The sequence below is a fragment of the Rhopilema esculentum genome, chromosome 8 (genome assembly GCF_057945365.1).
Source record: "Rhopilema esculentum isolate cy_ngs chromosome 8, ASM5794536v1, whole genome shotgun sequence".
NCBI lineage: Eukaryota > Metazoa > Cnidaria > Scyphozoa > Rhizostomeae > Rhizostomatidae > Rhopilema > Rhopilema esculentum.
In genome coordinates this window covers 5,211,530-5,224,307 of record NC_142822.1, presented here as the reverse complement: position 1 = coordinate 5,224,307, position 12,778 = coordinate 5,211,530, and the positions used below count along the sequence as shown (strand labels likewise).

The following is a 12,778-nucleotide window of genomic DNA, read 5'->3' as shown; positions in this document are numbered from 1 at the left end:
GTTCATTCCACATTTTTGCTCTCGTATATCGAATAGACTTCAGGCCATACCGAAAACTGTTCCTGTGAGTCAAAAACAAATTATCGCGATTTGATTGCCTAGTAGCGTGTTGGTGAATATTTGCATTGAAAGAGGGATTTTCCCATCATGAAAGCAAGAGGAATTTTTCTTGTTTATAGATTCATAAACAAATGTTGATAGTCTTAGCTGAAAAATGTCTTGAATTCTGAGAAGCTTGGGCTTTTTAAAAATGGGAAGAGAGGGAGAACGAAATGGTTGATGGGAAATAGCTCTGACAGCTTTTATTGCAGCTTAAAAATTGGCTCCAGGTATGAGTAATAATGGTAAAACGTAGAGATGAAGATTGCTTACCATTAATCCCTTGCAACAAAGAGCTCAATTGCTTTTGACGTGTTATATGTTCTATCAAGTGAAAATAATTCTACTGCCTCCCCGTGCACAAGTAATAATTAAAGAGTTTATATTTCATTGGGATAACTAAAACCACACTTCAAAACAATCTTTGAATTTAACTGGGATTGCAACTTAGAACCGTCCTGTCCTATACACCAATTATTAAAGGGCAGTACGTTGCTTAGGTCACTGTAACAAATCATGATGTTTATCCAGCCTAGTTAACTGTGCCAATTGTTGTCCCAAGTGTGCAAGTAAAGCTCTGTGTAAGCAGTTTAGCGAGGGGCGATTCACTCTCACAAATAGCGTACGAGATTTTGCCTAAAACAAAAGGATTTCCGGGGATTTTCAGATAAAACAATAGGATTTTCACAAAAGGTGTTCGAGATTTTCTTAGAGTGATTTGCCCCTCGCATTTCAGTTTGCCCTGGCATTCAGTGTGTCCTATTGGCGTCCCTGGATTTCTAAAGTGTGGTCTCGGGATTTGAAAAGCAGGATCGATATTTCAATTGAAATTAAATAACATGAAACAAACTGTCGTGGATTAAAGTTCATATTGAGGGGCAAAGAGAAGGAGAGGGCAAAATAAGAGAAGGAACGGTATCTGTTGCTATCCACTCAGCTTCTAATCAGCTAAAAACTTATTGGTCTCAGTACCATAAAAATAAACAACAGTAGTACAATTAAGTAGCTACTGTAAAAATTTGAATTCGAATGATAAAGCACAAAACCAGGGCTATTTCTCCGCTATCCAATAAGAGATACTTCATTACCAGCCTCGATAAATTTTCATGTACGAGAATATTAAAAAACTGGTATTTCCAGAACGCTTACATTGCATAAAATCGAAAATTTACCTCTTTCTTGACGAATCGCTGCCTTTTCACTCCAAATTTGCAATATGCAATTACGTTATCGCAGAATTTCCACCAGAATGGAGACCATAATGAAATGTAATGAATATTTAAACAACCTTATCGGAGAGACTAATTTCAGGAAGACCGCAAAAAGCAGTTAAGATTGGCATTCACTAAGACTGCTTCGTGCAAACGATAGAACATTCGTTTCAACAAGAATGGGGGAAGTGCAACTGCTTTTATACATTTTACTTAATAATGGAGCTTGAAAGCTACTTAGCGTGTCAGGGTGTATAAGCTATTATCCTGGCAATCTACCTCGATACAAGAAGAAAATCAATGGCTTAACTAGACCATCCAGACTTGGGAGTGGAGGATCATGAAAAGAAAAATTCAACGGCGAAAGCAAAAAAACTTAAGTTTCCTTTTAAATAATTGAAGATTCACCGACTAACTCAGGAAAAATTTAGGGGAGAGGTGACACACCCCGCTTTACGTCCCCAATAGCAACACCCCCGACGAGTTAAGGCTGGCCTGGTTGTGCCTTATTTTCTTCCTACATTTGTAAAATGGAAGAGAAATGTCGAGAGGTATATAGCTGACAGTAGATTCAATTTTCCCTTCCTCTTTGTTGTCTCTTCAACGACCCTGACTGAAAACTGTCGTGGTCTTTAATGGAGGTCGACTTTGAGACCAATTTTCAAGTCATTTTCTTGTAATTTTAATCCTGTAAATATTTATTAATTGATAACATAAACCAAGGCTCGCTTTTGAAAAGCTTTACAATTTTCACAAATTTCGGTGCCAAATAGGCATTATTAAAAAATATAGCCTGATTAAGGACAAACCTTGTACCATTTCACACACTGCCAGTGCTGAGGAGAGGAGAGTCAGGGGGGTCACTGACCCCGGGGCCCTTGGCTATAGGGGCCCATAAATAATAACTCAATTAAAAAAATTCTAAGTAATAATCCAGCCTCTCTATTAACATAAACTGTCATTAGAGACAAAAGTCTATGAATGAAGTAAGGTAGAAGCAGTTTGAGATTTTGACTGCCTGAGTGTTAAATATATTTATAATAAGAATCTATCACCTTTGTGGAATTGGGCTAAAGAAGTTAAAAAACTTCCGAATGGTACCTAAAAGTGTGATTGCAACAAGGCAACATACAGCAATATGTATGTCATACAGATTTACACTATAGCATACGCATCTATTTGCAGCAGTGCATCGGCTGTGGTCGAATATAGTTAACGAATTAAACGTTTTCCATTTTCTAAGATTTTCAAAATTTCTAAGAAATCTTAATTTCTATGCTTTATGTTATGCTCAAATTATATCAAACAGCCTACAGAAGTATTAAATAGCCACCAGACAATGACGTAGATAGGAAAATTCACAGGAGGGGTGAGAAACTTAGACTTTCCGACATTGCCACCAGAGCAGTTTAGCCACCAGATCAATTTAAGCAACCAAAATAGCCACCATCGCAATTCTAGCAACCAAAATAGTCCCAGGATCAATTTAAGCAACCTTCATTTTCAAAATTTTTTTCAGGGAGCATTCCCCATACCCCCTAGAAACATCTGCCTAAGGCATGCTTTACTATTTATCTTTCGTCCTGACCAGGGGGCCCATAAATCTTCTCCGCGGCCCTGCACACTGCCAGCCGGTCAGTTATGTGACGTCATATAAGCATTTTTCATGCCCAGTCCCCAAGACAGAGGTGTTTATACCACCTATGTTAAACATTAAGTTGTTAATTTATACGATTAGCTTTGAAACATGAAAACGTTGGGCTTGTAGTAACACCAATAAATATTTAATTAAAGAGACTGAATTGGTATCGTATAGCAGTGAAAATAGCATATGGAAAATAAATTGACGCCATTGAAATAAAACTGAATAAACTAGAAAATTAACTCATTCAGTAATATCAAACGAGAGAACGATTGTAATTCTAGACTGCTTAAAGCTAATTAACATTGGTGAAACATCAAATTTAACAAGAAAAATACAGTAATGAATTTCCTAACAATGAAAAGTGAAGTAACAAAAACATACTGCGAGGTGATTCAAAAAAGTAATTGTAGACAATAAATTTACATCTTGCAGTATATTTTAGCAAAGTCTGAATTGATGTAGTCTAGTCTGAAGGGTGTAGTTTGAAGGTATGTTTACAAATGTAATAAAACCTTTAAAGACAGAATACTGAAATTTTTCAGATTCAGTAAAGCCGGCGTCCCTGTAGTAAACCTAAATAATGAGGGCGGATACCATTCATTCTTTCAACTAATTATCAGAGTTGGTCTTAAGAGTTGAAACTATATAGGTTCTTGACAAAGTAATGATAAAAATAAACGGATTAGTTTAGTGTTCTGTTATCAAGTGGACAGACAACTTTCACACTATCCATAATATCGGTCTTGGCCCCATGATTCGACATCAATACAAAAAGAGTAACATGAAAAAATTATCTTCCTAACCAAACTTAATTTATGTTTGATGCGTTCAGACGATTTCACGTGATTCATGCTGAAACTACCGTGTGTCTCCCTTGCAAAATTTCAAAATGGTCTAAAGAAGGACACAATCCTTTTGTTTTCTGTCCCTTGTGCTTGGCTTTTTCCGCAACAGCAGATCAGGCTGTACAGCCTCTACTTGACGTAACATCAGCTGGAAGGCCTCTTTCACATTAAACCCAGTCTAAAAGGGATTCAACATTTGTTAGTGTCAGGGCCTGGGTCACAGGCTTTGAAAAACTGAAAAAACTGGAAATAAATTCATGGTTGGAAAGCAGGAATGAATCCTTTGATTTCATCCTTCTTTCAATTTTGGTTCATTTCACTTTTCTTTTCTTTTTTAGAGACTAAGTTCGTGGTATTTGGCATTGGGTATGATGGAATTTTGCCGGTCATCGGTCATTCGATGTGGTTGGTCTATGCTAGCCAATACAAAAAAACGAAATAAACCGAAGCCCCTTAAAATTAATCAATCATTTTGATTGAATTTTATCAGGGAATTAGAAATATTGTCATATCAAAATTCCTATATTTTAAAAAAAGAGCCAAGAGAAAAGAAATTGGACCTTTTAACACTGCTCTTGTGTATTCCAAACTGACATAGCTACTTCTCAAAACTGGAAAATATTCTGGGCCTAAAAGTGTAGGACTTATAGGTTTCCTAGCATTGATGACCTAGCATTAAAATTAAATATCCTCTTTTTCAGGATAAAAACTCAACCATATCAAAAAAGAAAGTCAAATAATTAGGATAAGAGCTCACAGACAGAGAAAAAAATGAAAAAAGGTTCAAAATATCATAAGCCGAGACAGGTTGAAAAATTGTGAGCTGAAGCCCATTAGCCCCGTCGCTATCTTGACCTATTGGATTTAATCATAATTTCTTAGGACGGCTTAATGAGTTTGAAAGCAGGAATAAGAGGAAGTGGCAGTGAAAACCTTATAACCAATTATGACCCGATAACAAAAAAATGATTGAATTAAAGAAGCTAAAACATCTGCCCGGTCTACTGCTTTACGAGCCACTTATTTCAAACACAACTCTTGTAACAGAAAAGTTAAATCATTGGTCAATAGAAGAAAATAAATATAAGCATATATCTTTCAATCATCATTTTAAAGTACAAACAAACCTTTGCAGATGTTTCAATGTAAGGAACATCAATAGACGCTGCATATTCTTCAGGGTCATCTGGTAGGGAAATTCTTTCATCTTCTAAGTCCTGTTTCAAAGTATCAAAATCAGAAATTAAGACAAGATCGCATTTTTATGTAGGCACAGCTGTTTAAAATTGTTACGTACGCAGCACCTGGAAAGTGAGGGAATTTAGAAAAGTATAGACCGCCACACCCTAAGTATTCTCAAAAGGGAGAAACGTCATTAAATGAAACGAGACTAAACATCTTATTGTTTGAACTGCGACAAAAAATATTTCAATATGCCAAATTGTAATGAGCCTGCCTCTCCCCTAGTGCAAACAATATATTTCCAATTTGGAAAAATCTCGAAAGCCATATCTTGCTAAGTGGGCGGTACCAGACACCATTTCCCACTTTATACGCCTCTTGGTTAAAAAAATTAAGAAAAATGATGTAAACAAATGATAAAATATTGCATTAATCATATACAACTTCGACAAACAGAATTAGATGGAATATTTATAAAAAGAAAGATGAGCATTTTAATTTAAACTTCATCTTCTGTAACATTCAAAGACGAAAGGAAAATTAAATAACATGAACAGTACATAAGATATCTGTAAAACGCAGTTGTGAAAAACATCTAGCTTCGTAAATTGTTTTCATGTTTCTCTCCATCAGTTACAAATCTCTTCTGGTATTCAGAATCTGTGCATTATAATATTTACAGACAAAATAGACAAACAAAGAAATTTTCTATTAAATTATAACCAACTTATATTGTTGGTTTTACATCCAGAATTAATTTCAAAACCATTATTGCAAGGGTACTGGTACATATTTTAGGCCATAATATCGTTTTGCAACGAAAAAGATCTTACCTGCCTGCACAATCAATTTAAAAAAAATGTTCAATCTACAACTGAAATTCAAATACGAACCCTTTTGTTGCCCACAACTATGATGGGGACTTTCCTGTTCCCTAAAGATTCTGTCTCCTGATTTATTTTAGATCGCAGCGTTTTTAGCTCATTCCAGCTTGATAATGAATTAATAGCATAAAGAATCATAAAGGCATCCCCAGTTGCCAACGATGAATCTAGAAACGATGTGAATTCCTCTTGCCCTGCAGTATCGACTATCTCAACTTCGTGACTTCTGCCAGAATAAATCATCTGAAATGAAGAACAGTCAATTAAGATGATTAAACAAAAGAAACAAATAAATCAATGAACAGCGATAAACAAGTAAGGAAGAATTTAGAAAAGAGTTATAAAGGTCTTTGATTACAGATTCATAATTAGTAACAAAATTACCTATCCTGAACTAAAGAAACACAAGAAATGTCATACAAAGCAGAAACTGGGAGAAACTGGTTGGTAGCTGCACCTGGGAATTAGGTTTTGAAATAAAGATGAAAGCTGGAAGAATAGGTTCTGAAAACCTCAATACTAGAATCAAGTTTCAATGGTGCAAGCAGCCTCTTCATCGAATCTATGATTGAGGGTGATCCTTCCATTGGATGAAATGAAATAAAAAGTTGTTGGTACGCTAACTGAACTTCTGAGATTTTCAACTACATATGGAAAGTTTAATTTGAATTGCTGAGATCAATTTTTAAGGGACGCAGAAAAGTCCACAAACTTAGGCATCCACGGAACCATAGACTATGCAAAACAAAGGTTCCTGTTTCTTGTAATGGATGTCATGTGTGAAATGAAAGGAACACACCAGCAGGCAACGATTGAGATAAAAATTGAAAATAAATAGCTAATAAACTATTTACCTAGCTTTAATTTACTTTATGAAGCAGAGATTAAAGTTCTTTTCATACGAATATTAGTTCGTCAAACAGCTGATAAATTATTGACATTGCTCGTGTCTCTATACTGTGGTACGACTGAGGCATGGTAAGCAGAACGGTGATAAATTCAGCAATGCAGCTTATTCGTACTAAGTCAAGCTTATCCCGTGTCATAAAATATGTTATTTCACACCAATAGACGTGAGGCCTTAGCAGCTATTAATCAACAAATGGCAAACATTTAACGATTTCAACAACGTTGGATAATTTTGCAGCTACCATAATGACGCTTCAACCGCTAAATAAATACATATATTTTAATTTATTCGTTACATTTAGTCTACCGACGCAGCACATAACAAGGCGAAATACTATATTTTCCTGTTGTGAAATGTTCGTTCTTTGAGTTATCTACTTGTTGCATTGTATTGATTCCAGACATGCTAGCAGGGGCTATAGCCCCCCTCCCCGCACTTAATTGAATTCTTCTCTGAATCGATTTGTTTTTATACAAGGATGGAAAAAAGCATTTTCTAAAAGGGGCGTTTTTCGGCGTTCTAAAGGGCGTGGCCTCTAAAATTAGTTCGGTGGTATGTCCCCGAGCCCAAAATTTCAGCCCCTTCACTTTTGGATCGGTGCACGTTCCTTGATTGATTCTCATCATTTATCCTTCAAATAGATAGAATTGAGGCTGCTTGTGAAGCAACCGAGGCAATGTTTTACAATCAGCTCATGGTAGGACCATTTATTCATGAAAGTACTCGATCAAAATTTCTGGAGAACACTCACTCTGGAGAACTGTCATTACAGAACCCATTTTTAAGAACGTTCGTAGATGTTTCTCAAAATGGATTCAAAGAAATTTTTTGCAAAAAATACGTTAAAATTTCGCAGTAGAACGACATCGAGCAAAGTGAAAGGCATCTCACCTCAGTCTGGTATGTTTCCTCTGAAAAAAAATAACATATGTTTCAAATTTTGTTTGCCTAGGGACAATAAATTAGTAAAAGCAAATGTAGCCATTGCACCATAATTAAAAAAGAAACACATATGTTGATAGCATAGTTAAGTGGATTCTAGTCATACACTGCTTTCTTGCTTTCTGCCAAAAATAAACTAGATGGCTTATTCATAAATGGTTCATTCATTTCTCGTAGTTTCTCATGTTTTTACATTAGAAATTAAATAGAACTTCAGCGGTGGGATGCAAGCAGCCGCATCTAAGACCCGACAGAGAAGCGGAGAAGCTCCTCTCTTTCATTACCGCGCTCGAACTTTTGTGGCATGGTACGCTGAGTATTGTGTCCTAGAGGGGTGCCTAGGGTCCATTTGCCGAAATAGTGGATTGGCTATGATTTATTCGCCGACAAGAATGAATATCCACCGACGAAGCACCATTAAGATTCTAAAACTTAGAACATCGTTTCGGAATTACATGAATTATATTTGTACTGACTATGAGTATTCTAAATTTTGATCAACAGGATGAGTGCCAATCTTTAAAGGTATAAAAAAAGAGTGAAAGACGACAGTATATGTGGTAACAAAAGGATTCATTCGATGTAAAACGCTTTAAAGTCCAGCCTTGTAAAACTTCGCCACAATAATCCTGCCCCCGGTTGCCAATTGAATAGCTCCATTACCCCCACTTTTGTCCTCAGGTGTACCATAAGTAGGATATTGTTTTCTTTATATTCAATGATGATACCTTTATTAAATATGTTGTTTTCATCATAGATACATGTGTCAATTTTCGTGACTTAAAATAAAAATATGAGATAACAATATTAACTAGAATTGTAAGATATTCACTTACCCATCGTTGGATCGTAATACTGAAAGAAAAAAATAACCAAATTAACTAAGAATTTGTTACGATAAAAGTTATTATACAGTGCAAGTAGAATCATTAAAGACTCATTGCTAACAATGAGCCATTGCGCTACGCAAGCATCCCATAATGCATTTTCAGACAGTCTGAAATCAATTATGGATAATCCATAGAAGTTTACTGCCATTGTTTGGATTGTCGCCTGGATAATTTACCACTGTCGCAAAGGCTCATTGTTAGCAATGAGTCTTTAACATCAGGGGATGATAAAAATTTGCACAGAGAACAGCTTACATAGATACAGCCCGCCAGCTTGCAATCATTATTGGATACAAATTGCGAAACAGTTTTTACAATAAATAAATATGAAACATCACAAAAGCTGGATATGAAATTTATCACTTACAATGACATGCACACAATCATTAAAGATTTAAATGAAAATTATGGTTTTTCAGATGGTGTCGAAATATCACCCACTTATAAAAGCAAAATAATTTTCAAACTGAAAAATAAAACTAACAATACAATTTTTGGTATCATTGATAACTTCAAATAGTTGTTTCTAAGATGATGACAAGTCTATGAAAATGTTTTTGCAGATATTTGCAGTGGTAGTTATGGTGACAAAACACATATATTACCATTTTTTCCAGAAGGGTGCTCAGAGTTTTCCGCGAAAAAATCTTTTGCGACCACGCCCATCAGATTTTCTTAAAATTTATTTCTGAACGTTTTTTGCAGTCATTTTCCTGAATTTGTTTAAAATGTTTTGCCATTTTCGGGCATACATTTGCTCTGTTTAATTAATTATATTCTTAAAATTTAAATCATTTCTTTATGTGGCCCCTAGACCTCGAGGCCCTGAGGGAGTTTGTCCTCTTGCACCCCCCTCTTGGCGGCCCTGAGTACCAGAGCGTCTGTGAAAGTGTTATGTCGAACAAAGGAGGGCCATAAGGGAGAAAAGAGGTTTGAAGCCACTCTTCGACTGTTGTATTCGAATCCTCTTTGAGACTCTAAAACCCAGTGCAGGAGGCAACTGGCGCAATCATTTTGCTCCATGACTAGTTTATCGCAGAAAGCCAGGTTTCTGTCCCATTTCAATGATAAGGTCTTATGTAGAAACATCTCTACCTAATGCGTTTATCTTATCATAGAACAATGAAGTAGGTTACCTTCAGTTCAGATAAGTACCCCCTCTCTCCCAAACCCTCTTGGTGCCGCCTCTACCTACATTTGGTTGCACTTCTAGAAAACAAGCCCACATAAGCGTAACGGGGGGTACACGTCCCTCCCCCCATTTCTCGGCAGGATGAATATTGCATTTCGTCTAGATTCGATGAGAAAATGTTTGGGCAACATTATGGCAATGTACTTTTTGTGATGTAATTCTATGATTTTGAAACTGACCTTACGTAATCAAATTTTACTAAAGGGCGTCCCTTCGCGTAAAATTGGCGTTCCTTTTTGGTAAAAGATTCGGACGCTAATAAAGCGTGTGGCCTAATTTTTTTCTCTTTGTACCCCCCCCCCCCCCCCAGAGCCTAGTGGCTGGCGCCGCCACTGCTGAAGATGTTATGCTAAAAGCTCTACTACATGTGAGCAATTTATACACAAGGATTATCGGTTAAAAACTTTTGGTTAAAAACAGACTTCAGAAAGCATAAGCTAGGGCTGCTGCTATGGTAACTAAAAATTTGTCTTAGGAAAATATCATGGAATTTCTTCAAAACATTATTTTTCGCTGTTCTGTCAGAAGTAGACGTCCCAACCTTATGAAAGGAAGATTTTCCCGTGAGGATGCATAAAATCTGTCTATTGCAATATCTTTGCCCTTAAAATTTCTTGAAAAAGAGATTCAGTATTCAATGATTTTAAAAAAATTGCAGCTACAAACCTCTGTGAATTCATCTTTTAAAAATCTAAGAGTGACACAACTTTTCCCAACTCCTCCACTTCCTACAACACATACGCGTAACATTCCAAAAGCCTTCGTGAGCCCAAGCCTTTACTGTCTACTGCTCATTTCGTTTCTAGATAGAAAAAAATACCATTTCTTACAAATTGTTTGACTTGAGAATAAGAATACTGATGTCGAACAACACCCCTGTTTATTGCTGAGATTATTTTCCATGACAATGTTACACAAGACGAGGATATGTGCAAACTGTAAAAGAAAGAAATGTGAGAACCTTCGTCTTTGAATACATGGGGTACATAAATACTTTGGTTTGGGTGAAGTTTAATATAAGGCAACTTCAAGAAAAGTAACACATGGTGTAGATTCTTGACATAGGGCCTAGAAAAAATCGTATCAAAAAAATATGGCAAGATCTCGAGGCTGTAAATTCTCACCGTCTGCCCCTCCCTCAACAACAATCAGAAAATCAATATCATAATAATGATTTCGGTAAAGTTGATGGCTTGAGGCTCTTAGCACACGAGTTCTTGCAGGCCTTTACTAGACTGTGTATGCAGGGGCGAAACTTAACTATTTTCATTAGGGGGGTATGAAGCTTAGTTGCCCGACTAAAGGGCGTGGCATGCTTGATTAAAGGGCGTGTCCTACATGAACTTCATTTTTAGAGCACATCGCCTCAAGGGCTGAAATCATGGGGAAGCCCGAGAGAGGGTCTTTAGACTCAGGCTGTTTGTTTTGAGTCAAAAAATATGTCTCTAGTTTTTCTGGTGTTGGCTATAAACATTTGTTTCCGATAAGCAAGCATTTGTAAGGCCTGTCTTTTCTATAAAAAAAGTCTTCACTTTCTAAATCACCTAGCTATTAAGAGAGCAATTCAAAAAAGAGATTGAAGTAGGGATATTGTTCAGAAATAGAATAAACTCGAAAGATTTTTTGCAATTCATATCTTAACTACAATTTCTTGATAAATTTTATACTACTTCCCGCTTGAACTGATAAAAATTTTCTGTTACTTGTTATGGTTATTCATATTTTTTTAGTTAAAAAACTTTGGCGTCTGTATGACTATTTTCTAGCGAAGGGTGCAATACTTTCGAACCGTAAGTGTAAAACCTTAAGAGAATTTTGGGGCATAACTCCTTATGGATGTATTGTTGTGAAGGAGCAGCACGCGGTTAATCCTTCACTCGTTCCTAGACCTCGAAGTTGCATTAGTCAGTTGTTCACGCCACGTTGTAATGAAAAGGTGTTCACGTTTGATCATGTTTATTGTAAATAGTTTTATTATGTTCCTGTTGATGTTATGAAATGTTTAAAAATCCAAATGATGTCTTCTTCAAATGTCCTGACCTAAATTTCTAAAACATGATTGATTTCATGAATGAAAGTTTCATACATTTGGAAAAGAAAATATCGATTGATTTTCTCAACAACGTATTCCGAGATGGTATATCCTTCATGCTTTGATTCATGATGCTTCTAAAACTGTCAGTGTTCTATGGGCTCCGAGGCAGGATGGAACGTTTAGGGGGGGGGGGGGGGCTTGTCAAGGGAAAATTTAGAAATCACAACAAAAGATTTTGTAAAAAGCTCTCTTGTTTTGCAAAAAGTAGGGGGGAGGGGTATACACAGTGTTCATTTCCTTCTCGCATCAAACACACTTTACTTTCTGTCTATACTTTTGCTGTCGATCAATACTTCATCTCGAGGCGAAGATAAACATGTGCGCGTTGACCTCCAGACGAAAGCGCTGATCAGTGGACGGACGAAAGACAGAAATGTATATATGTTGCTGTTTCTTGCCTCGTTTCTGTTTTGTTTCCCCAACTGGGAGGAGATTGAAAAAAGATGGGGGAAAAGACCATGAATTAAAAAGCCAATCTAGGGCAAAAAGTAGCAATAAAAGTGCGACCTAAAGAAAATTTCCAGATTTGCCCGACAGATACACTAGCAGCCATAAATTTGCCCGACAAAATCTGCTTTTTTGAAGATTGGGGGGGTGCAGCACCCCCCCATACCCCCCCAGTAGTTTCGCCCCTGTGTGTATGTCTTAAAAGAAGGGGCCTGAAACACAAACTAGCTTTTACTGCAACCTACATGGCCTCCAACGAAAATGGGGGGGGGGGGCAATGGGCATAAGAAAAATCCCCCAAACCAATAAACTCTGAAAGAAAATATTTCGCCATTATCCCATTATCAGCCATTGCTTCTTCAACTTTATTAGAATTTCCTGACCTTGGATATACAAACCCGAATGATGCATGTGGCTCAAATATGGCGAGTGAATA

The 12,778-nt window shown here is 36.6% G+C and overlaps 1 protein-coding gene across 2 annotated transcripts in view; it reads right to left on the bottom strand.

Annotated features, from left to right (window-relative positions):
- Positions 1-3,162: 3,162 nt before the first annotated feature.
- Positions 3,163-12,778, bottom strand: part of LOC135694436 (ras-like protein rasD) — a 16,777-nt gene continuing 7,161 nt past the window's right edge. For both annotated transcript variants that reach the window (XM_065213180.2, XM_065213179.2), the window contains 6 exons: positions 10,467-10,602; positions 8,555-8,573; positions 7,668-7,687; positions 5,876-6,109; positions 4,928-5,017; positions 3,163-3,978 (listed from right to left, as the gene is read on the bottom strand). In XM_065213180.2, coding sequence (XP_065069252.1) covers positions 3,850-3,978; positions 4,928-5,017; positions 5,876-6,109; positions 7,668-7,687; positions 8,555-8,573; positions 10,467-10,550 — 576 coding nt within the window. In that variant the 5' untranslated portion in view covers positions 10,551-10,602 and the 3' untranslated portion in view covers positions 3,163-3,849. The remainder of the gene's footprint in view (positions 3,979-4,927; positions 5,018-5,875; positions 6,110-7,667; positions 7,688-8,554; positions 8,574-10,466; positions 10,603-12,778) is intronic.